Genomic DNA, 23,911 nt, shown 5'->3' on the forward strand with positions numbered 1-23,911 from the left:
TTCTGTGCTATAACATTCTATAATTCTATTATTTTGATTTTGTTTATCTCTTCCAATCCAGCACCAAGAGCAATTATAATTTAGATGAGGGATAGTTGGACATAGAATGTCACCAATCCTTGTAAAAGAAAGGGCCCGAAATGGATGGCCACCCATTTCTTGGCAGTCACCAGGCAGGAGGTATGTTTTTAGCGCCCGCTACTGCCAGGTCCCATCGGAAGCCACTTTGGTCACCGTTGTGTGGGCGCCAGCGGGAACAGCAGTGGGCGTCCGTCGGGAGTGGGACACGGGGGAAAACGTCATGAGAGTGCGTCAGGTGGAGACCTCTCCACTCGGGGTTTTTCGGAGGGCCTCCACTGCGCATATGCGGGATTTCGGCAGTTTTTTTTTGTCGTTTTGGGGATGGGACCAGTAATCCTTTTGTGGCCCTTTGCACGCTAATTGAGGAAGTGCTCATGGCTATAAAAGGAGAGCACTCAATTGCACCTGCGAAGGGAGAGGAGAGACAGGAGACAGAGAAGAAAGGATACCGAGCAGAAAGAGAGCAGAAAGAGAGCGAGAGCGAGAGAGCAAGTGAGAGATGGAGGTTGGAGAGTAGAGGTTGGATTGGAGAGGGGGCAATGTGACAAATTTATACCCAGACTCTTGAGCAGCCATGCCCCTCATCATAGAGGATGCGTGGGCAGAAAGCGTCAATGAAGACTGGCAGAAGCAGGCCCAGAGCTCCGTGGTTCAATGAGCAGAAGTTGGAGGAGCGAGTGACAGAGGTGGAGCGCAGGTACAGCAAACTCACCCGGGAAGGGCGTGGCAAGCCTCCACCAGCCCAATACCAACGTCTTTGGATGGACATAGGTCAGATGGTCAATGCAATGGGCAATGTGAAGCGGGATGGGGACCAAACGTTGGAACGATTTGGTGGCGGCAGTTAAAGTGAGCACAAATTTATTCGCCCCCTCCTGTCCAAGGCCAAAAAGATTGTGCGCACGATGTATGTGTATGAGGGAGTGTATGTGGGGGGCATGAGCAAAGGAGGTTGTTATGTCTTATGAATGACTCCACGAGGTCTAGTATTGTACTTGAGCTGTTGTGACCTTAGTCCCATTTATTGTAACTCCAGAGTGAGGTACAAGCATGATGGGCAGCCTTTTATACTGGGCCCTGCACACCTATGCAGGTGACCCTCAGGTCTCCCACCGCAGTGCCCTCTGGTGGCACACCTTATGTGACTATACAGTTAGTACACATGGTCCACAGAGGTAAAGGCTGCAACATTTCTTTGTGCAGAGAAAACACGCAGCCAAACAGGCAAGCCTGTGTCCGACAGGAGGGAGCCCACAAGATGTGGTTGAATTGACTAGGCTGGGGGAGCGTGCGTTGGCATTGGTGGGACATCACCACATTCCAACCACAAAAGTTTTTGCCGATCTGGTGCTACCACAGGGTAAGGCTACATTCATTTCTGGTGTCAGCGACAGTCATAGCATGAAGTTAAGGCACTCGCAGTTGAACGCACACTTTGTCACCCATTATTGGTGTGGATATGTAGAGATGGAACTCCTTGCTGGCACAATGTGAGATGGAACGGCTCACATCTCACTTAGATTAAAAGCATATTTTAAGTTAAAACTTACAAAACACATACTTCCCACCTTCAAAATAAAACACATTAAAGGAGTTTGCACTGCATCAAATATATACTGCAACCACTTAACCCAGTCAACATTATTATTTGCAGACACTAAGCTGAGGTTTCATAGAAGATTTTTGCCTCCCATTATTAGTAGTTTTCTTATCCTAATTAGGTGCTCCCTCAATGTGTTCTATGAAAGTTTGGACAGCTGACCTACTCCTCCCAAACACAACAATGTTGCTCTTGGAGAAAGCCACTCGATGAAGCATAAGGGACAGCTCTTCTTACACAGGAACAGCATATTAATCTGACTAAGTACCTGCTGCAGGCTCAGCTGATATCTGCTGCAGAATTGGATGGCATGTTCTCCCTACAAATAAACAGCTGCGACATTTCAAAGGGAGTGACTGCCTCTCCGTACGAGGCATCTACAAGATTGGTTGTGGACCAGAAACTGCTCACATACTCAAGGACTGGACTGTGCTGGCCCAGTTTATTATTTTTTTTTAAATGGACAGAAGCCAACATGCACAACACTGGGGAGAAATGCTTTTACCTTCTATAGCAAAAATTACTTTGACTATTTTATACAAATTTAATTTATAAGCGATCCTGCTTTCAAAGTTTATTTCAGTCATAATTTTGTCACTGATTGCAGTTACACTGTAGTGGATGAGAAGCCCAAACAATACGAGACTGCATCCTCGAGGAGGGTCTCATAATACTTTCCAAAATTTAAATCGATTACAAACTTATGACTTCAAACCACAATGCTGAGAATGATGTGAATAGCACGTTTAGTGAGTTGGTCTTATCGCAGGCAAAGGGTACACAAACAGATAGGGAATGGATGATCAACAGGAAGAGCACCCAAGGAAGGTAGTGCAAGGGTCCCCTGTGGTCATCGTCCTGCAAAACACATACACCACTTTGGGTACTGTTGAGGAGGATGACTCATCAGGGGAGGGCAGCAGCAGCCACGTTCATGGCACCGTGGGTGGCTCTGCTGCACAGGAGGGCAGGAAAAAGAGTGGGAGAGTTATAGTGATAGGGGATTCAATTGTAAGGGGAATAGATAGACGTTTCTGCGGCCGCAACCGAGACTCCAGGATGGTATGTTGCCTCCCTGGTGCAAGGGTCAAGGATGCCTCGGAATGGGTGCAGGACATTCTGAAAAGGGAGGGTGAACAGCCAGTTGTCGTGGTGCATAAAGGTACCAACGATATAGGTAAAAAACGGGATGAGGTTCTACAAGACGAATTTAGGGAGCTAGGAGCTAAATTAAAAAGTAGGACCTCAAAAGTAGTAATCTCAGGATTGCTACCAATGCCACGTGCTAGTCAGAGTAGGAATCGCAGGATAGTTAAGATGAATACGAGGCTTGAGGAGTGGTGCAGAAGGGAGGGATTCAAATTCCTGGGACATTGGAACCGGTTCTGGGGGAGATGGGACCAGTACAAACCGGATGGTCTGCACCTGGGCAGGACCGGAACCAATGGCCTAGGGGGAGTGTTTGCTAGTGCTGTTGGGGAGGAGTTAAACTAATATGGCAGAGGGATGGGAACCTATGCAGGGAGACAGAGGGAAGTAGAATGAGGCCAGAAGCAAAAGATAGAAAGAAGAAAAGTAAAAGTGGAGAGCAGAGAAAACCGAGGCAAAAAGCAAAAAGGGCCATATTACAGCAAAATTCTAAAGGGGCAAAGTGTGTTAGAAAGGCAAGCCTGAAGGCTCTGTGCCTCAATGCGAGGAGTATTCAGAATGCGCAGATAGCAGTTAATGGGTATGATGTAATTGGCATCACGGAAACATGACTCCAGGGTGACCAATGCTGGGAACGCAACATCCAGGGGTATTCAATAATTAGGAAGGATAGACAGAAAGGAAAAGGAGGTGGGGTGGTGTTGCTGCTTAAAGAGGAAATTAATGCAATAGTAAGAAAGGACATTAGCTTGGATGATGTGGAATCTGTAAGGGTGGAGCTACGGAATACCAAGGGGCAGAAAACGCTAGTGGGAGTTGTGTATAGACCACCAAACAGTAGTAGTAAGTTTGGGGACAGCATCAAACAAGAAATTAGGGATGCATGCAATAAAGATTCGTCAGTTATCATGGGTGACTTTAATCTACATATTGATTGAGCTAACCAAACTGGTAGCAATGCGGTGGAGGAGGATTTCCTGGAGTGTATTAGGGATGGTTTTCGAGACCAATATGTCGAGGAACCAACTAGAGGGCTGACCATCCTAGTCTGGGTGATGTGTAATGAGAAAGGACGAATTAGCAATCTTGTTGTGCGAGGAAGAGTCATATAAATTGGGGAAGAGTGACCATAACATGGTAGAATTCTTTATTAAGATGGAGATTGACACAGTTAATTCAGAATCTAGGGTCCTGAACTTAAGGAAAGGTAACTTTGATGGTTTGAAGCGTGAATTGGCTAGAATACACTGGCAAATGATACTTAAAGGGTTGACGGTGGATAAGCAATGGCAAACATTTAAAGATCACATGGATGAACTTCAGCAATTGTACATCCCTGTCTGGAGTAAAAGTAAAACGGGGAAGATGGCTCAACCGTGGCTAACAAGTGAAATTAAGGATAGTGTTAAATCCAAGGAAGAGTCATATAAATTGGCCAGAAAAAGCAACAAACCTGAGGTCTGGGAGAAATTTAGAAATCAGCAGAGGAGAACAAAGGGTTGAATTAAGAGGGGGAAAATAGAGTACGAGAAGAAGCTTGCCGGGAACATAAAAACTGACTGCAAAAGCTTGTGAAGAGAAAAAGATTAGTGAAGACAAACATAGCTCCCTTGCAGTCAGATTCAGGTGTATTTATAATGGGGAACATAGAAATGGCAGACCAATTGAACAAATACTTTGGTTCTGTCTTCATGAAGGAAAACACAAATAACCTTCCGGAAGTATTAGGGGACCAAGAGTCTAGTGAGAAGGAGGATCTGAAGGATATCCTTATTAGGCGGGAAATTGTGTTAGGAAAATTGACAGGATTGAAGGCCGATAAATCCATGGGGCCTGATAGTCTGCATCGCAGAGTACTTAAGGAAATGGCCCTAGAAATAGTGGATGCATTGGTGATCATTTTCCAACAGTCTATCAACTCTGGATCAATTCCTATGGACTGGAGGGTAGTTAATGTAACAACACTTTTTAAAAAGGGAGGGAGAGAGAAAGTGGGCAATTATAGACCGATTAGCCTGACATCAGTAGTGGGGAAAATGTTGGAATCATTTATTAAGGATGAAATAGCAGCACATTTGGAAAGCAGTGACAGGATCGGTCCAAGTTAGCATGGATTTATGAAAGGGAAATCATGCTTGACAAATCTCTGGAATTTTGTGAGGATGTAACTAGTAGAGTGGACAAGAGAGAACCAGTGGACGTGGTGTATTTGGCCTTTCAAAAGGTTTTTGACAAGGTCCCACACAAGAGATTGGTGTGCAAAATCAAAGCACATGGTATTGGGGGTAATATACTGACGTGGATAGAGAACTGGTTGGCAGACAGGAAGCAGAGAGTCAGGATAAACGGGTCCTTTTCAGAATGGCAGGCAGTGACTAGTGGAGTGCCGCAGGGCTCAGTGCTGGGACTACAGCTCTTTACAATATACATCAATGATTTGGATGAAGGAATTCAGTATAATATCTCCAAGTTTGCAGATGACACTAAACTGGGTGGCGGTGAGAGCTGTGAGGGGGACGCTAAGAGGCTGCAGGGTGACTTGGACAGGTTGGGTGAGTGGGCAATCGCTTGGCAGATGCAGTATAATGTGGATAAATGTGAGGTTATCCACTTTGGGGGCAAAAGCGCGGACAGAATATTATCTGAATTGTGGCAGATTAGGAAAAGGGGAGATGAAACGAGACCTGGGTGTCATGGTTCATCAGTCATTAAAAGTTGGCATACAGGTACAGCAGGCGGTGAAGGCGGCAAATGGTATGTTGGCCTTCATAGCTAGGGGATTTGAGTATAGGAGCAAGGAGGTCTTACTGCAGTTGTATAGGGCCTTGATGAGGCCTCACCTGGAATATTGTGTTCAGTTTTGGTCTCCTAATCTGAGGAAGGACGTTCTTGCTATTGAGGGAGTGCAGCGAAGGTTCACCAGACTGATTCCCAGGATGGCAGGACTGACATAGGAGGAGAGACTGGATCAACTGGGCTTTATAAATTGGAGTTTAGAAGGATGAGAGGGGATCTCATAGAAACATATAAAATTCTGACGGGACGGGACAGGTTAGATGCAGGTAGAATGTTCCCGATATTGGGGGAAGTCCAGAACCAGGGGACACAGTCTTAGGATAAGGGGTAGGCCATTTAGGACTAAGATGAGGAGAAACTTCTTCACTCAGAGAGTTGTTAACCTGTGGAATTCCCTACCGCAGAGAGTTGTTGATGCCAGTTCATTGGATATATTCAAGAGGGAGTTAGATATGGCCCTTACGGCTAAGGGGATCAAGGGATATGGAGAGAAAGCAGGAAAGGGGTATTGAGGGAATGATCAGCCATGATCTTATTGAATGGTAGTGCAGGCTCAAAGGACCGAATGGCCTACTCCTGCACCTAATTTCTATGCTTCTATGTTTCTACAGTTTTCAAATCGCACATATGCACGGCGCATATTGCATAGACACAATTTGAAAACTGAAGTATAACGGCCTCAGCAGGCAGGAAAGAACATTTATAGAATAGAATGACACACTTACCACTGCTGCAAGTCTCAGGGCCACATCTCACACTGTCAGTTATTCAACCATGTGTTGTGTATGCAATAACTGTTCGACTGAGTACTGTTTAACTCCAAGAGATATGACCTTGGCTTTGCTTTATTAAGGCTCAAAGTGACTAATATACAAAATGGCTGGCCTTTTATACTTGGGCTGCACACACTGGGCTGCGTGCAGCCCAATGGCCTCCAATAGTGACGCTATCTAGTGGCTAGTAATCCCAAAAGTACATAATGACCGTACCCCACTCTGAGATATTAACACAGTCTTTTACAAATTGAGACGGTCCGGTTGACCGTCTCAGTTCAACTCCAGCCTTGGGTGAGTGTTCAGAGTCTGTTGTGACTGGTGGCTGGGTGGCTAACCTGGTGGGAGTGGCAATGGCCATGTCAGGGATTGAAAGTCCATTTTCATTGAACATGTCAGTGATTGAAAATCCCGATTCACTGATGATCACTAGTCCTCTGCTGACTGGGGGTAGGTTGGTTGGTCGTCGATTGTCTCTTCCTCCGACAGTTCCGGTTCATCTGTGTGCCGCAGCTTTGTATGATCCATATGTTTCCTGCATGTTTGCCCATTTTTAAGCTTGACAATAAATATTCTGTTGCCCTCCTTGGCCATGACAGTACCAGCGATCCACTTGGGACCCTGACCATAATTCAGAACATATACAGGATCATTTACAGAAACATCGTGTGACACAGTTGTGCGATCGTGATATCCTTGCTGACTTTATCTTCTATATTCAACATGATTATTCAAGTCAGGGTATACAAGAGATAGCTTGGTCTTAAGACCTCTCTTCATCATTAGTTCAGCAGGCGAGACCCCGGTAAGTGTGTGTAGTCTTGTCCTGTAACTCAGCAGTATGCATGACAGGCGGGTCTGCAGTGATCCTTGGGTTACTCGCTTCATACTCTGCTTTATGATTTGGACAGCATGTTCTGCTTGCCTAATGGATGCAGGTTTGACTGGTGCTGACCTTACATGTTTGATACCATTGAGTTTCGTGAACTCTTGAAACTCCTGACTGGTGAAGCACAATCCGTTGTCGCTAACAATGATGTCAGACAGACCATGTGTCGCGAACATGATACTGAGATTCTCAATGGTAGCTGTGGATGTGCTAGATGACATGATTATACACTCTATCCACTTCGAATAAGCATCCACCACAACTAAAAACATCTTCGCCAGGAAGGAACCTGCAAAGTCTATGTGGATCCTGGATCATGGTTTGTACGACCTGGATCACAGACTCAGCGGCGATTCCGCTGGTGCTTTGCTGAGCTGCATGCAAATGTTGCTCTGATGCACACATGATTCCAGCTCAGAGTCAATTCCCGGTCACCATACATGAGACCTGGCGATGGCTTTCACCATTACAATGCCGGGATGTGTGCTATGTAGCTCACGTACAAATTTCTCTCTCCCTTTCTTGAGCATAACAACACGATTACCCCACAGTATACAATCCAACTGAACAGACAGTTTGTCTTTGCGACGAATGTAAGGTTTGGTCTCCTCGCACATTTGCTTGGGTATGGCAGACCAATCACCTTTGAGGATGCAACTCTTCACCACCGATAAAATCGTGTCCTGGCTGGTCCAGGTCTTAACTTGTTGAGCCGTGACAGGGATTCCTTCACTCTCAAAAGCATCCATAACTAATAGGTATGCCGGTTGTGGCGTTTCCACCTCCGACGTGGGCAACGGCAGTTGGTTCAAAGCATCGGCACAATTCTCGGTGCCAGGTCTATGGCGAATGACATAATCATAAGCGGATAATGTCAGTGTCCACCTCTGGATGCGGGATGAAGCATTGGTATTGATACCTTTTTTTCAGGGAACAGTGAAATGAGCAGCTTGTGATCTGTCTCCAGTTCAAACCGAAGACCAAACAGGTGACAGAGAATATTGACAGAGAATTCAAACAGGCTGCAGACAGGCTGCAAAGTTGAGAAAACACAGAACCCATGTCTACGTGTGGCTGAGCACATTGCATTAAGTCATCAATCAACTTGACATTTCAGGACCTTTGGCAGCGAGCCAATTAGGGGCTAAGAATATATCAATTGAGCCAATAAGGTCAAAGAAGGCGAGTTCATTTCTGTAAATTGAGCCGGGTATAAAAACAGCCATGTTTTGCCATGTGTCTCAGAAGGGCAAAGGACCTGGAAATCAGCCAGAGCTTGTTGCTGCTGCCAGAATAAAATTATTTTAAAGATCTACAACCGGAGTTCGCATTTCATTGAAAATTAAGAGATCTAACAATTTTGGCGTCACGAACAGGATCGCTGAGGGAAGAAACTGAATTTTGGACATCGGACCTACATACTGAGGTAAGGACTCCTCTTTATAAAAGTCCGCGGTCAATTGTCTAAATTTACCTCCCCTTCTACGCGATTCCGAAAGCCTCCAGTTTGCGAACCCTCCAGTTGGTGATCGGCTCGAGATCCCATAGACGTCTAAACTTCGGCGGTGTGTTAGTTAATTCATCACTAACCCACTGATTTGGCTGGAAAGTTTACGACTCGAGACCCCAGTAAAGAAATTAGTAATGTGGCAGTAGAAGATAAGAGCAAAGAATTGCCTACAACTGTTAAAGGTGGGCAGGCAATACCTGAGGTTTCGATAGATGAAATCCTCGAACAGTTGAAAGAATACATAGAGCAACAATTCGACTTATCTAAAACCTACATTAAGATCGAACGAAAATACGATACCTCCAAAGGACAGTGGTCCTTGGACAAGATCAAAAGGGTCTGGGGGAAAACGACCCGTATGAAAAATAAAGAACGAACCAGATGGTCCCTAGCTGTTATGGGACAGATCCAACAGCGGAATGAAATTACAACGCGTTCCCAATATGATAGGGACCTGACCAGTACAAAGGACCAATTTCAAGAATGTCTCAGGTGACAGCAGTTAGATGGACCCGCTGGACAGCAGTTTTGGAAGCTCCTAATCTCCATATCGTCCGGGCCAGCCCAGTTAATCCCGCAACTATGCTCCCGATGTCAGAATCGAGGGAGCAAGAGGGGGGAGAATGTGAAGAGCATGACTGCGTGGTGATTTTAAAAGAAACAGAAGAAGCAGCCTTAGCAGCAGAGGAGCCTCTGCACAACCCAGACCTCATCCTGTTTACAGATGGTTCCTCCTTTGTTGACAATGGTACCAGAAAAGCAGGATGGGCAGTTACAACCTTATATGAGGCAGTGGCAAAAGCATGTTTACCCTCAGGAACGTCAGCACAACAGGCCGAGTTATGGGCCTTGTCAGAAGCATGTCGAATAGCAGAAGGACAGACAGCTAATGTCTACACAGATTCGCGTCATGCTTTTGGAGTCGCTCACGACTTTGGTCTGTTATGGCGGAAAAGAGGATTCCTCACTGCTGCTGGTACACCTATCCGAAATGGAAAAGAAGTCCGAGACTTACTAGAGGCCATACAATTATCTCAAGAAGTGTCCATCCTGAAGTGTAAGGCCCATACCAAGGAAAATACCACGGAAGCACAGGGAAATGCCCTAGCCGACCAGGCAGCTAAAGATGCCGCCTCACAGGGCGCTCCCCCAGAAGAACTAACACAGATTTGCAGATTGAAAGCACTCAGGACTCTGACATGAGACCTTCAAACAATGCAAGGCGAATGCTCCCGAGAGGAAAAATGGACATGGATTGAGGCAGGAATTAAGCTATGCGAAGATGGTGTCTGGAGACAAAGAGTTACCGACAAGCCAGTCGCGCCACAAGCGCTTATGCCTTTTTTAGCCCAACAGATCCACTCATGGGGACACGGCCTCACAACAGATGACGGCACGGTTCCAGAAAAGCTGGTGGGGTCGGGGATTTAAAAAACATGCCCAGCTGGTAGCAGACCGTTGTGTGGTCTGCCAGAAAAATAATTCTGGGCCCATCACGGTAATGCCCCAACTGAGGCCCCCTGCCCCTGTCGGACCATTCCAGCATCTGCAGGTTGATTATATATCTCTTTTTCCATGCCAAGGATACACTAACATTCTTGTCATGGTCGACAGATTCTCTAGATGGGTAGAAGCTGTCCCAACTAAAAGAGCCACAGCCAATCACACTGAAAAGGTCTTGTATAAGGATTACATTCCCCGATGGGGAGTCCCGAGTAGCATTGACTCAGATCAGGGAACACACTTCACAGGTGCTGTCTGCCAAGAAGTCTGTAGCTTACTGAACATTACATGGGATTTACACTGTCCTTATCACCCACAATCATCAGGACAAGTAGAGCGAATGAATCAAACTCTGAAACAACGGCTTGCCAAATATCACCAAGAAGGAATACCATGGCCCCAGGCACTACCAATAGTGCTATGTAGCATTAGGGCAACCCCGAACAGAACTACAGGTCTAAGCCCATTTGAAATTATAACAGGAAGATCCATGTCGCTGCCAGGAACTATCGATTTACAGAAAGCTGATATTCACTGAATGAGTGACACTTTGTTATCATGCTGTCAGGACCTAACCAATGCTATTAGTTCTGTTTCCCGACAGGTATCGGCAGCTTGGGGTAATCCACCCGAAGGAGGACACAACATAATCCCAGGAGTCTGGGTGTATGTGAAAAAGTTGCATAAAGAACCTATAGGTGCCAAGTGGGAGGGACCTTACCAACGGTTATTGACCACCCAGGCAGCTGTTAAAGTCCAAGGAAAGAAAGCCTGGATTCACGCCTCACACATTAAACGAGCACCATAACTGAAGCTGAAATCTGATAAGGACAATTACTTTTTGCCAAAATGTATAAATTTACTGAATTACTGATTGCATTTACCTACTTCTTACTAGCTGACCCTCTGCACCAAAGAGAAATAGTAGAATATCAAGGGAATTACATGTAAATACCTTTTTACATATGTCATACATTTATGTCAAACAAGGTAACATTTCTAGTTGTTGGGTGTGTGCGCATATTCCTATTCACTCAAAGGGAGGGATTCCCTTGAGGCCAGTTCCCTTGAATATCTCGGAAATGGCTGAGTGGATAATTAATCAAAACAAAACAGGCAATATGTTTCAGGATACGGAAGACTTGGCACGTAAATGGAAGTCAGCACGTTACAATCTGACTACCTTTGAAGGGGGGTACCAACCGTGCTAATTCCAAACGATCCCCCATTTTTTGTTATCACTAATACAACGGGAATAGGAAGACCAGGGGAATCGGTCTGTCCGATTAGAAACATCAAAGGAGGCCAAAACATGGGGTATAGTAACTGATATGTCCTTACTACATAGTATAAATGCACACGAGGCCCATGCTTGAGAGAAGGTCAGTCTGTGACCTGTCCTTTATTCCTTAGCACTCAAGTGATGAAGGTGGGTGGAGCTTCCCCTTTTATACCTGAAGGTCCAGGTTAGGAGTGTCTCCCACCTAGTGGTCAGTGTTCTCACGGTGTACAACTTAGGTCAGTTTATACATGGGTTACAATGCTGGTTGAATACATGACATCACCTCCCCCCCCAAAGTCTTATTGGGATCACAGGTTGAGTCTCTCTGGTGGTTTACGCTCCCTTGTAGAGCGCCTGAGTTGGGGCTCCGGTTGTTGGGCGCTGGCCTGAGTGTCTGCTGTTTGCAGTGCCTCAGGCCTGTCCGGACTGCCCACAGTGACTGGGCTCTCCTCCCTTTGGTTCCGGTGTTCGGTCACCTGTGGTGGAGTGAACTCTACATCGTGTTCTTTCTCTGCTTCTTTTATGGGGTTGCTGAACCTCCTTTTTGTTTGATCCACATGTTTGCGGCAGATTTGTCCATTGGTAAGTTTAACTACCAGAATCCTATTTCCCTCTTTGGCAACCACAGTGCCTGCGAGCCATTTGGGCCCTGCAGCGCAGTTGAGGACAAAAACAGGATCATTTACATCAATACATCGCGCCCTCGCATTCCTGTCATGGTAGTGATATTGTGACTGGCGCCTGCTCTCGACAATTTCTTTCATGGTGGGGTGTATAAGGGATAATCGGGTTTTGAGCGTCCTTTTCATTAGTAGCTCTGCGGGTGGAACCCCTGTGAGCGAGTGTGGTCGGGATCTATAGGCCAACAGGAGGCGTGATAAGTGGGTTTGTAGGGAACCCCCTTGGAATCTGAGCATCCCCTGTTTGATTATCTGCACTGCTCATTCTGCCTGGCCATTTGAGGCCGGCTTGAATGGTGCCGTTCTAACATGGTTAATTCCATTGCCTGCCATGAAGTCCTGGAATTCAGTGCTTGTGAAGCACGGGCCATTGTCGCTGACCAAGATGTCCGGTAGACTGTGGGCGGCGAACATTGCCCGTAGACTTTCTACCGTGGCAGAGGATGTGTTTGAATTTAAAATGTCACACTCGATCCATTTGGAGTAGGTGTCTACTACAACCAAAAACATTTTCCCCATGAAAGGACCTGCGTAGTCCACATGGATGCGTGACCAAGGCTTGGCGGGCCATGGCCAGGGGCTAAGGGGGGCTTCCCTGGGCGCATGGCCCAGCTGGGCACACGTGTTGCACCTGCGAACACAAAGTTCCAGATCTGCGTCTATCCCTGGCCACCAAACGTGTGACCTGGCAATTTCCTTCATCGTGACAATGCCCGGGTGCCCATTGTGAAGTTCTCTGATGAACACCTCTCTGCCCATCTGGGGCATGACTACGTGGTTTCCCCACAGTAGGCAATCGGCCTGAATCGAGAGTTCATCCTTGCACCTGTGAAATGGTTTAAATTTCTCAGGGCATGCCCTGCATGTGGCTGCCCAGTCCCCATTCAGGACACATTTCTTGGCTAGAGACAATATCAGGTCTCTATTTGTCCAGACTTTAATCTGACGGGCTGTCACGGGTGAGCCTTCGCTTCCAAAAGCTTCAACAGCCATGACCATCTCAGCACCATGCTCGGTAGTCCCCTCAGTGGTGGCTAGTGGGAGCCTGCTGAGTGCATCGGCGCAGTTTTCGGTGCCCGGTCTGTGCCGAATTGTGTCGTCATACGCAGCTAACGTGAGTGCCCACCTCTGTATGCGGGCCGATGCGTTTGCATTTATGGCCTTGTTGTCGGCCAAAAGGGACGTTAGGGGTTTGTGATCTGTCTCCAGCTCAAATTTCCTGCCAAACAGGTACTGGTGCATTTTCTTTACTGCAAATACACATGTGAGCGCCTCCTTTTCTACCATCCCGTAGCCCCTTTCTGCCTGGGACAGACTCCTGGAGGCATAAGCTACCGGCTGTAACTGACCCTTGGCATTGACATGCTGCAACACACACCCGACACCATAGGACGACGCATCGCACGTTAACACAAGTTTCTTACATGGGTCATATAGCGTTAAGAGATTGTTGGAACATAACAAATTGCGTGCTCTATTAAAAGCCCTTTCCTGGCTGTCCCCCCAGACCCATTCGCGACCTTTGCGTAGGAGCACGTATAGCGGCTCTAGCAGCGTGCTCAATTTGGGAAGGAAGTTACCAAAATAGTTCAGGAGCCCCAGGAATGAACGCAGCTCCGTCGCTTCCGTCTTGGATGCAGTAGGGCTGATCCCGTCTGCTGCTACCCTCATCCCCAGGAATTCTACCTCTGGAGCTAGGAAGACGCACTTCGCCTTTTTCAGTCGCAGACCTACCCAGTCCAATCTGCGTAGCACCTCCTCCAGGTTGTGGAGGTGTTCTTCAGTATCGTAACCCGTAATAAGGATGTCGTCTTGAAAAACCACCGTCCTTGGAATCGACTTGAGGAGGCTTTCCATATTCCGCTGGAAGATCGCGGCGGCCGAGCGAATCCTGAACGGACATCTGTTGTACTCAAACAACCCCTTGTGTGTCATGATGGTGGTCAGCTTCTTCGACTCACTCGCCAGCTCCTGGGTCATGTAAGCATCTTTGTGGGTCACGACTACCATGGCGCTGCCTAGCACCGGAATGATCTGCTTTGTGTAAGTCCGTAGCTGTGCGTCAATCGGCGATAATTTTGGCCTCCTGGCCTTGGATGCCCACAACTTTTCGAACTGTTTGATACCCATCAGGGACTGGCTGGCATCCGTGTCTAGCTCCATTGATACTGGGATGCCATTGAGGAGCATTTTCATCATTATCGGTGGCGTCCTGGTGTATGAACTGCATACGTGCTCCACATGAACTCGTTGAACTACAGCTTCCAGCGATTTCCCCCAGTGTCCATTTCTGCAATTTCTGCAGGTATTTTGCTCATCTCTGCAAACTCCGGCTGAATGTATGCCTCCACGCCTGCAGCATGAATTGCGGTTTGAAACAAAAGGTCCCTTGCCAGTCGATCGTCCCTGACTGCCCCCGTTATTGTCCTTGAGTGCACCATTAACAGGTGTTGATGGCCCCATTACTGGCCGCATTGTCTCTTGCAATGGCGTGAATCGCTGTTCAGCTTGCCATTGTCTCTGTCGAACTCCCCCTCTGGGTTCGACTACATGTTGGGGCATGCCTGACTGCCCTTGTCTGCCTGGAGAACTATGTGCTGCTTTAACAATGTTGAATCTCTGTCCCAACCATTCCTTAACACAGTACCTCTCGTCTGTTCTGCTAGTGGCCATGCTCGCGTGGTTTAAATCCCAGTTTCTTGTCGCCATTGATACGTCCTTACTGCACAGTATAAATGCACACGAGGCCCATGCTTGAGAGAAGGTCAGTCTGTGACCTGTCCTTTATTCCTTAGCACACAAGTGATGAAGGTGGGTGGAGCTTCCCCTTTTATACCTGAAGGTCCAGGTTAGGAGTGTCTCCCACCTAGTGGTCAGTGTTCTCACGGTGTACAACTTAGGTCAGTTTATACATGAGTTACAATGCTGGTTGAATACATGACAGTAACTGCTCCCAGAATTATAATGTAATCAAACCATGGAACCGTCCAAACTGAGCCGATGTGGGAATTCTTAACGTAACAGGGATTCTGAATAAAACAGATGGAAAAGCCTGGACAGAACCGGAGTGTTGCTGATAAAGAAACAGCTAACATTCATTGCCTATAATGGCACCTATTAGGTGTGTGGCCACAAGGCCTACCCTTGGCTGCCCCAGAATTGGACGGGATCCTGCTATTTAGCCTACATTGTGCCATATATGTATCATATAAAGTCACTGTCAGAACATCTACACCATCCTAAGAGAGCTATCACAGAAACAGAGAGGTTCTTTGCCATTCTGATCCCCGGGTATGGGACCGCCAAACTGGCAAGAGAATCCATTAACATGGCATCTGTTGTGGAACGGGCAGCCAATGATACTTCAGAGGCCCTAGTTAAAATCAATGCAGAAATGGTAGCAATCCGCACAGTAGTCCTACAGAATAGACTGGCCCTTGACTACATCCTGGCTGAAAAGGGAGGTACTTGTGCCCTACTCGGAACTGAGTGTTGCATAGCTCCGAAGAAATTACCCACTTAGCGGAGCATATCCAAAAGGAGGTAGAAAAACTTAAGCAACCCCCATCATTCACTTTGTGGAGGGGAGCCACTGAATGGCTTGGTTCAATAGGACCTTCATTGATGGAAGGTTTCATTCTATTCATTGTAATTATTTTACTTTTATATTGTTTGTTTATGTTGATTAAATGTTATTGCAACCAGGCAGCTGTAGCTGCTGCCCTGCAGGCGAGATACCTTGCAGGTCCCAGCAGACCATCTGTACGTGGCACAGGGGTATGTTATGCTTGAGGGAAGGTTGTTTACTGGTTGAATTAAGATATTGATTTGGATTAAATTGGAATGAGGTTAATTAACCTACCAAAACCAGACTTCCATTGTGGCCACGATGGAATTCGGGTTGATGTAAATTTGTGTGGAAGCTACTAGTCCGGATATGTAGTGAAACACATCAACAAATTTTAGAAGGAAACTCTATTAACATGTATGAAATTATTTTGTAGAATGTTTAACCAGTGATGCCTGATGTTTTATGATTCAGTTTGTGAAAGAATCAAAAGGGGGGATTGATAGAGAATATTGATAGAGAATTCAAACAGGCTGCAGACAGGCTGCAAAGTTGAGAAAACACAGACTCCCATGTCTACGTGCGGCTGAGCATATTGCATTAAGTCATCAATCAACTTGACATTTCAGGACCTTTGGCAGCGGGCCAATTAGGGGTTACGAATATATCAATTGAGCCAATAAGGTCAAAGAAGGTGAGTTCATTTCTGTAAATTGAGCCGGGTATAAAAACAGTCATGTTTTGCCATGTGTCTCAGAAGGACAAAGGACCTGGCAATCAGCCAGAGCTTGTTGCTGCTGCCAGAATAAAATTATTTTAAAGATCTACAACCGGAGTTCGCATTTCATTGAAAATTAAGAGATCTAACACAGGTACTGATGCATCTTCTTAACTCCATACACACAGCTAATGCTTCTTTCTCTGCCATGCTGTAGGCTCTTTCCGCTTTAGGCAAACCTTTTGAAGCATCACTGAAGTTTACCCGACTCATTAGCTTGTTGGAGTATGCAACCAATTCCATATGACGAAGCATCACATGCCTATACTAAACGTTTACCTGGGTCATAATGTACCAGCAGCTTGTTCGAGCAAAGCAGATTAATGGCTTTCTCAAAAGCTCTGTCTTGAGACGCACCCCACACCCAGTTGTCGCCTTTTCTTAGCAGCAGTGGTTCTAATAAGGTGCTCAATTTAGGTAGGAAGTTACCGAAGTGGTTGAGTAGACCCAGGAACGAATGCAGCTCCATCACATTCTACGGTTTGGGTGCATTCTTGATGGCCTTAGTTTTTGCGTCCGTGGGCCTGATGCCGTCAGCAGCAATTTTCCTTCCCAGGAATTCGACCTCTGGTGCCATGAAGATGCACTTGGAACGTTGCAGTCTGAGTACCACTTTGTCTAGACAATGTAGAACCTCTTCCAGGTTGTTCAGATGTTCCTCGGAGTCACGACCTGGGATTAGGATGTCATCTTGGAACACGACAGTTCTGGGAACGGACTTCAGTAGACTCTCCATGTTCCTCTGAAATATTGCTGCAGCCGAGCGAATTCCAAAAGGGCATCTGTGATAAGTAAACAGTCCTTTATGTGTATTAATGCACGTAAGTCTCTTCGACGTCTCGATCAGCTCCTGTGTCATGTAGGCCGATGTCAAGTCCAGTTTGGTGAACTTGCTAGTGTTGCAAACAAGTCATCAGCCTTCGGTAACGGATACTGATCCTGTTTTGAAACCCTGTTGATCGTAGCCTTGAAGTCTCCACAGATTCTGACTGTGCCATCACTTTTCAGCACAGGAACAATGGGGCTGGCCCATTCATTAAATTCAACCGGTGATATGATCCCTTCACACTGGAGTCTGTCCAGCTCGATTTCGACCTTTTCCCTCATCATATACGGAACTGCCCGAGCTTTATGATGGACGGGTCTTGCATCCGAGTCCACATGGATCTGCACTTTGGCTCTCATGAAGTTGCCTAGTTCGAACAGCGAGGGGAACTTGCTCAGTACTTGGGCACATGTATCTTTCTCCGACGACAACGCCTTGATGTCGTTCCAATCACATCTAATTTTTTCAAGCCAGTTCCTGCCGAACAGCATTGGGCCATTGCCTTGGACAATCCACAGGGGTAACTCGTGAACCGCATTGTCATACGACACTTTAATTGTGACACTGCCAATCACCGTTATGAGTTCTTTTGTGTACATGCGCAACTTGGCATTGACTGGATTCAGCCTGGGCCTCACTGCCTTAGTATCCCACAGCTTGTCGAATGTCCTCTGGTTCATTATCGATTGACTCGCCCCCGTGTCCAGTTCCATCGATACCAGCACCCCATTAAATTTCACGTTGATCATTATCAGTTTGCTCTTAGTTTGGAACGAGTACAGTCCATACACTTCCTCCTCTGGTATCTCAGATTGTGTATCCGGATCCGCGCTAGTCTGACCATGATCCTCCACGTGGTGTGTCGCAGCACGCTTGCTCATCTGCGGACACTTGCGCTGGAGATGCCCCACTCTCAGACAGCCTTTGCAACTATATTGCTTAAATCAGCACTGCTGGTGCCGGTGATTTCCCGCACAACGCCAACATGGAGAAACCGGATTCATTCCCGCTGGCAGACTTTGGGCAGCTACACGTTTCGCGTATGCTGTCTGGTAGGCCCTGCCATGTGCCGCTCTGCCGAACGCTGAATCAATCATATTTACAGTACTTGCCAAGTTTCAATTTTTCACATATCTGCTTTAGACTTCTATCCATCGTCATGCATGACTGAGCGATCGTGATGGCCCTGTTCAAGTCCAACGTCTCCATCGCTAGTATTTTACACAGGATCACCTCGTGGTTGATGCCAATTACAAAGAAGTCCTGCAGCATGTCTACCAACACAGCCCTGAACTTACACGGTGCCGCTAGACATCTCAGGTGGGCAACAAATTCTGCCGCATTCTGGCCCTTTGAGCGAACGTGCGTGTAAAATCTGTATCTTGAGATGATGATGCCTTCATCTGGCTTAAGGTGGTCCTGTACCAGTGTACACAATTCTTCATACGTCTTCTCTGTTGGACTCACAGGCAGGAGTAGATTCTTTATCAGACCATAAATTTTTGGACCGCAAATCGTGAGGAACACCGCCCGGCGCCGATCTGTGTCGCTGAACTCCTCCATTTTGTTGGCCACGAAGAACTGGCTCAAACGGCTCACAAAGTCTACCCAATCTTCTCCTTCCACGAATCGCTCCAACAATCCATTGTGCTCATTTTTACATGCAAAGGTTCTTGTTGCCTCGTCACCAAATGTTGTGTATGCAATAACTGTTAGACTGAGTACTGTATAACTCCAAGAGGTATAACCTTGACTCTGCTTTATTAAGGCCCAAAGTGACGAATATACAAAATGGCTGGCCTTTTATACTTGGGCTGCACACCCGTGTGTGCAGCCCAATGGCCTCCAACAGTGACACCATCTGGTGGCTAGTGATCCCAAAAGTACATACGTGACACCATGACAGCAACATCACCCAAACATATTACATTACACCACACTCACTGACACACTTCCCTTTCTCTTTCTCCTGCAGGAAACTGTGACGCATAAGCAACACCAGCAGGCCTTAACTGGCTCGCCTGCATCACCTCACCTGTTAATTGTCTTCTTAGGCGGCCCCTCGTATTGAGGATGTCTTGCTTCCACACCAAAAAGGGATGAGTTCACAGGTGTTTTAATGAAGGACCTGAGATTCCAGGTCCAGAACTACATATTGAAGGGTGGAAGATGCCTGTGCGTGGATTTTTTTAGCGTGTGGTGGCGTTTGCACACCAGCCACTACATAGGCTTGACAGAGCTAGGTCTTGTTCCAGTGGCAAGGGTTAACCAAAATGACTGGAGACCAGCTCTACTGCATGGACTTAGTGCGCATACATATCGCAGTGTATGCTGGACCGTGCTGCCCCTGGGCCCTCACCTCTTCTGGGCCCCGATCACATCGCTCTACAATCTCTCGCCGCTCCATCGCCCCGACTTCGCTGTTCCTCTGCTGTTTGCCGCCTCTCCTGCCGACGCTCCAATCAGCAACCTTGATTTTGGTGACGTCCAATCCAGTCGCCCTTCTCCAAGTCATCACCCTCTGCACCAGCTCAAGCTGCTCCCCTAATGGGCCTCCACGCTGCTCCTGGGCCACTGCACCGCCACTCCTTTTATGTCCCCGACCTGCAACTGTGGTTTCTCGCAGTTCGGGGTCTCCACGCTGCCGTGATTAACAGCAGCAATAACAGCAGAATCCAACCGCTGCAGTTAGCTGTGAACTCGCTATCAGAAGAGCTTTACAAGCACAAAGGATCTGTTGATGCACCACGTACTTACACTGTGGAGAGACTGTTCACCTGCTCTGTGTGTGAGAAGGGATTCCCTCAGCCATGCTCTCTGTTCAGACACCAGCGAGTTCACAACTGTTAATTGTACTTAAGTGGTGTATGGCAATTGAATGTTAATTGTACGCAGGTGGTGGGAATGAATTGGGGACTCTCTTGTTCTCATACATATGGGAGTAGGCTGGGGAAGGGCTGCAAGGTTATCTTGGAGATGCACAGTTTGTAATCTGTGAATAAAGGCTTCTAAGGAAGTAGACGGGGCTCTAGTACTCTATCTTTCACCACCTGGCTATCTGACTTTTTACATCACCCCCTTGGAGGAGACTGTGCTGACCATTCTGGGCAGGGACATGGCTGAGCCCGTGGCCAGCGGCGAGGCTGAAAGAATTCAAGATGCTGGTATCCTCATACGTTATCCTCCTTCTCACATCCTACTTCCCCCTCATCCCACAATCTGTTCTGATTTACAATCTGCACGTGGTGTAAGCATTCACGACTTGCTTTCCCCCACTCCCCTCATGACATCCCTACCCTTATGCCCTTCACATTTCAAACACCCAAGGAATACAGCTTGCCCAACCAGTGAATCAGCAAGTGGGTAGTGCAGGGGCCAGCATCCCGGAGGGTGAGGTTACACACGAGTTCTGCTGCACAGGACTCAGATAAAGACTTCGATGGGGCAGCCTACGGATGGGTATGCACAATGAAATGCTTGGTGCATTTGCAGGCCTGCCAGAAAGCCTGAATGCAATGCCAAGGAGCATAGAGGTATCCAGCTCCAGCCTTGCACAGGGCTTTGGGTAGAACTTGGGAGGCCATCCTTTCCAGCATGGAAGGGGTGGGCAGATCCATTAACACATTGTGGACCAACCATCATGCAGTGTCTGATGTCTCAGCTTCCACTGCAGCACAAGCAAACACCACCCAATGTCTGACTGCTGCAATGGAAGCTCAGACTGATGTCATGCAAGCTCAGGTTGCAAGCACAGATTGATGCCATTATGGCTGGGTTTACCAGTGTTGAAAGGGGCTTGCAGGCTGTCACAGCAGTTTGTACTCCAGCAGATTACTAGGATTGCTGAGGCACTGCCCCAGGGGTGGCAATGGATCCATGGAGGACGACCCTGCTATCCTCTCTCAGAATGACAGCATTCGTACACCCACCACTGCCACTCCGCCAGTGCCCTTGCTGTTGCCTGTCAGCCAGCCAGCCCAGACTGCTGCCGCCCATGCCAAGGCAGTGCAGTCTGAAGCCAGGCCTACTAGACACAGAGGTCATCCTGCAAGGCCATTTACAATCTCCCCCACTGACAGTCAGCAGCCTTCCACCAGCCAAGCTGCAGGCACTGGGGTAGCACTGCATAGGAGCAGTAGGATAGGCAAAGACACATGCAAGACAGTCACTAAAGGGAATGCACAAGGGTGATTAGTTGATTTCTTTATGTAATATTGGGCGCATATATGGATAAGGTTGGATTGGAAAGTTTGCTTTGTGCTTTTATTTCAGCATTGTGGCCTTGAGGACACTGATGGTCAGTAACAGAGGGAAGGTAAGGTGTGGGACAAATCCTGAATGGGGAATTTGGGTTGGATTTTGAGTGGTGGAAATCTGTGAAAATGGCATAAATGGCAGCTGTGCAATGTTTCTAGAATTTCCACAACTCCTGTGCCGAATTTACTGCAATCAAAAGGAGGAAATTCATCCCTCCCTCTCGTGTTTCCACATCCAGCACAAAGTCTCCACAGCTGGGAAGGGCTTCATTTGAGCCTTGTCACTGTGGCATTCATAATCACTATGGAGAAACCTCAATACACTTGGCTTGTATTTTAGTTTCCTTGTACAGACTTGCACTTTCGAGCGCAGAATAGCCTGCATCAGCAAATAGTAAAAAGCAGAAGTATCTTTTATTGTTGTTGTTCAAAACACATGGCATGGACTCCTGTGTGCATAGTTTCATTAATTCAAATTATTTGTTTTGAATACAAGGTGATCGATGTCAGTTATGGGAAATAACATTTTTTTCCACTTTTTTTGGCATCCAGCACAGACATCAAAAACTACCAGACTAAGTATAGCATGCGCCACATGCAGAGTAAAGTTCCCTTTACACTGTCCCAATAATATTTTAGCCACAGCCTCGAGTACCTCTTTTGCATAAGTGTGAATTTTTATATTTCCTACACTGACCAGCTTTATGACCTATCCCACACGCAGGTCTTCACCTGTTGCATTGAGTGAAACACTTTATTTGTCATTTGTAAAGCCTAGGTTGTAATCATTCCCAAACCTTTGTAGTTTTATGGATTCCTGTGAAACTTGGAGTAGTGCTTTGCATGCATTCACTAGATCATGTATTGACCTGTACAGTAGTGCTGCAAGTTTCAGAGGAAACGGGACTGTTTAGTTTGCAACCAGGATAAGCAAAGGTTATACATACTTATACACACATTATCTACCAGCTCACGAGGATAACCACCTGTTGTAGATGTAATATGTACATGACTCATTGAGATGGGAAATTTGATGCTAATTTGTAAATACTTCTGTGCTGTGGATTTGTGTCCAATAGCATCCAGTTGAGGCTGCCCAAGTGTAGGCTTATTGTAGACTTTCATCCTATCGGGTTACATTAGGAAAATGTTTTGTTGTTAACTGTGTCTACTAGCAAACAATGATCACCTTTACGTTTGTGTCTGCCTCACCTCTCTCCCCACCTCCTACACTACCCACTCCCTGTATACACACATACATAGAAACAAGGTCAGATTTCAACATAAGGGATTAAACAGTCTCCAGTTATTCTCAATAAAGGTATGTAGAATTCCCAGCCTTCCTAATCATTTCTTGTATCTCTTACTTAGACAAAGTACCATTCTCCCCACTGTCTCCTCTGGTCTCTCTCAGCAGTTGGTTTTATTTCCATTTCTGAGAGTTTATGTTGTAAATTCCAGGAAATTTATTTGCTAATGGAATTAGACTTTTTTGTGCTCTCTCCTTGCTATCGGAAAGAGGAGGCATTCACTGCCTCAATCATTTGGAAAATGATATTGACAATTAATTATAGTGATTAGGTCAATCATTAAATCTGTTGCAATGATACAGCTTTATTGTTTCAATTGAGTCGTATTGCACTTTAATCTCAGCGATGAACCGCTTACCCCATATGAATCATTGGTCCTTCTGGTCCACAAAAGAGCCCGGAGGCAACAGCTAACACACAAGACACCAAGGTCCCAATCAGTGTTTTTATATGAAAGATATAGTGAACTGAGGCACCATTCAGAAATCCAATCACCTCCGGCAGACCACTTGGCGTACCTGACGGACAGAAAAACTGGGAAGACCAAACAAATAATGTTAATCTGTAAGAATTATATAAGAATCCTTCAATGCTGCACAACTGTGATATTAGCCATGTTTTTCATTATGATTATTAAATATTTTGGGAGACAACACAAGTATCAAAATAATTATAAAATAATGTTAGTTAAATTACTATACTAGCTCTTCTGTACTGCAACTTTCCCCAGGATCTATTTAAACCCTTGCAGTGGTCATTTAGCTAAAGGTTTGCAAAAGACTAAAGCCCAACATCATAATCCTTTGATGACAAGAAGATAGACTGACCTCGTCATGGATCAAAAATTATTTTCTAGCCTTGACAAAGGCAAAGTAACTTGATAGGTCAAAGCCTATGAGACAACTCAAAT

General features: G+C 46.4%; 1 protein-coding gene across 1 annotated transcript in view; it reads right to left on the bottom strand.

Moving 5' to 3' along the window:
- LOC139267637 (chloride channel protein B-like) overlaps nucleotides 1-23,911 on the bottom strand; it is a gene marked incomplete at its 3' end in the record, with an annotated part of 96,118 nt that overhangs the window by 22,647 nt on the left and 49,560 nt on the right. The window contains exon 6 of the mRNA XM_070885926.1: nucleotides 23,360-23,535. Within this exon, the coding sequence (XP_070742027.1) occupies nucleotides 23,360-23,535 (176 nt within the window). The remainder of the gene's footprint in view (nucleotides 1-23,359; nucleotides 23,536-23,911) is intronic.

The sequence above is a fragment of the Pristiophorus japonicus genome, chromosome 1 (genome assembly GCF_044704955.1).
Source record: "Pristiophorus japonicus isolate sPriJap1 chromosome 1, sPriJap1.hap1, whole genome shotgun sequence".
Lineage (NCBI taxonomy): Eukaryota > Metazoa > Chordata > Chondrichthyes > Pristiophoridae > Pristiophorus > Pristiophorus japonicus.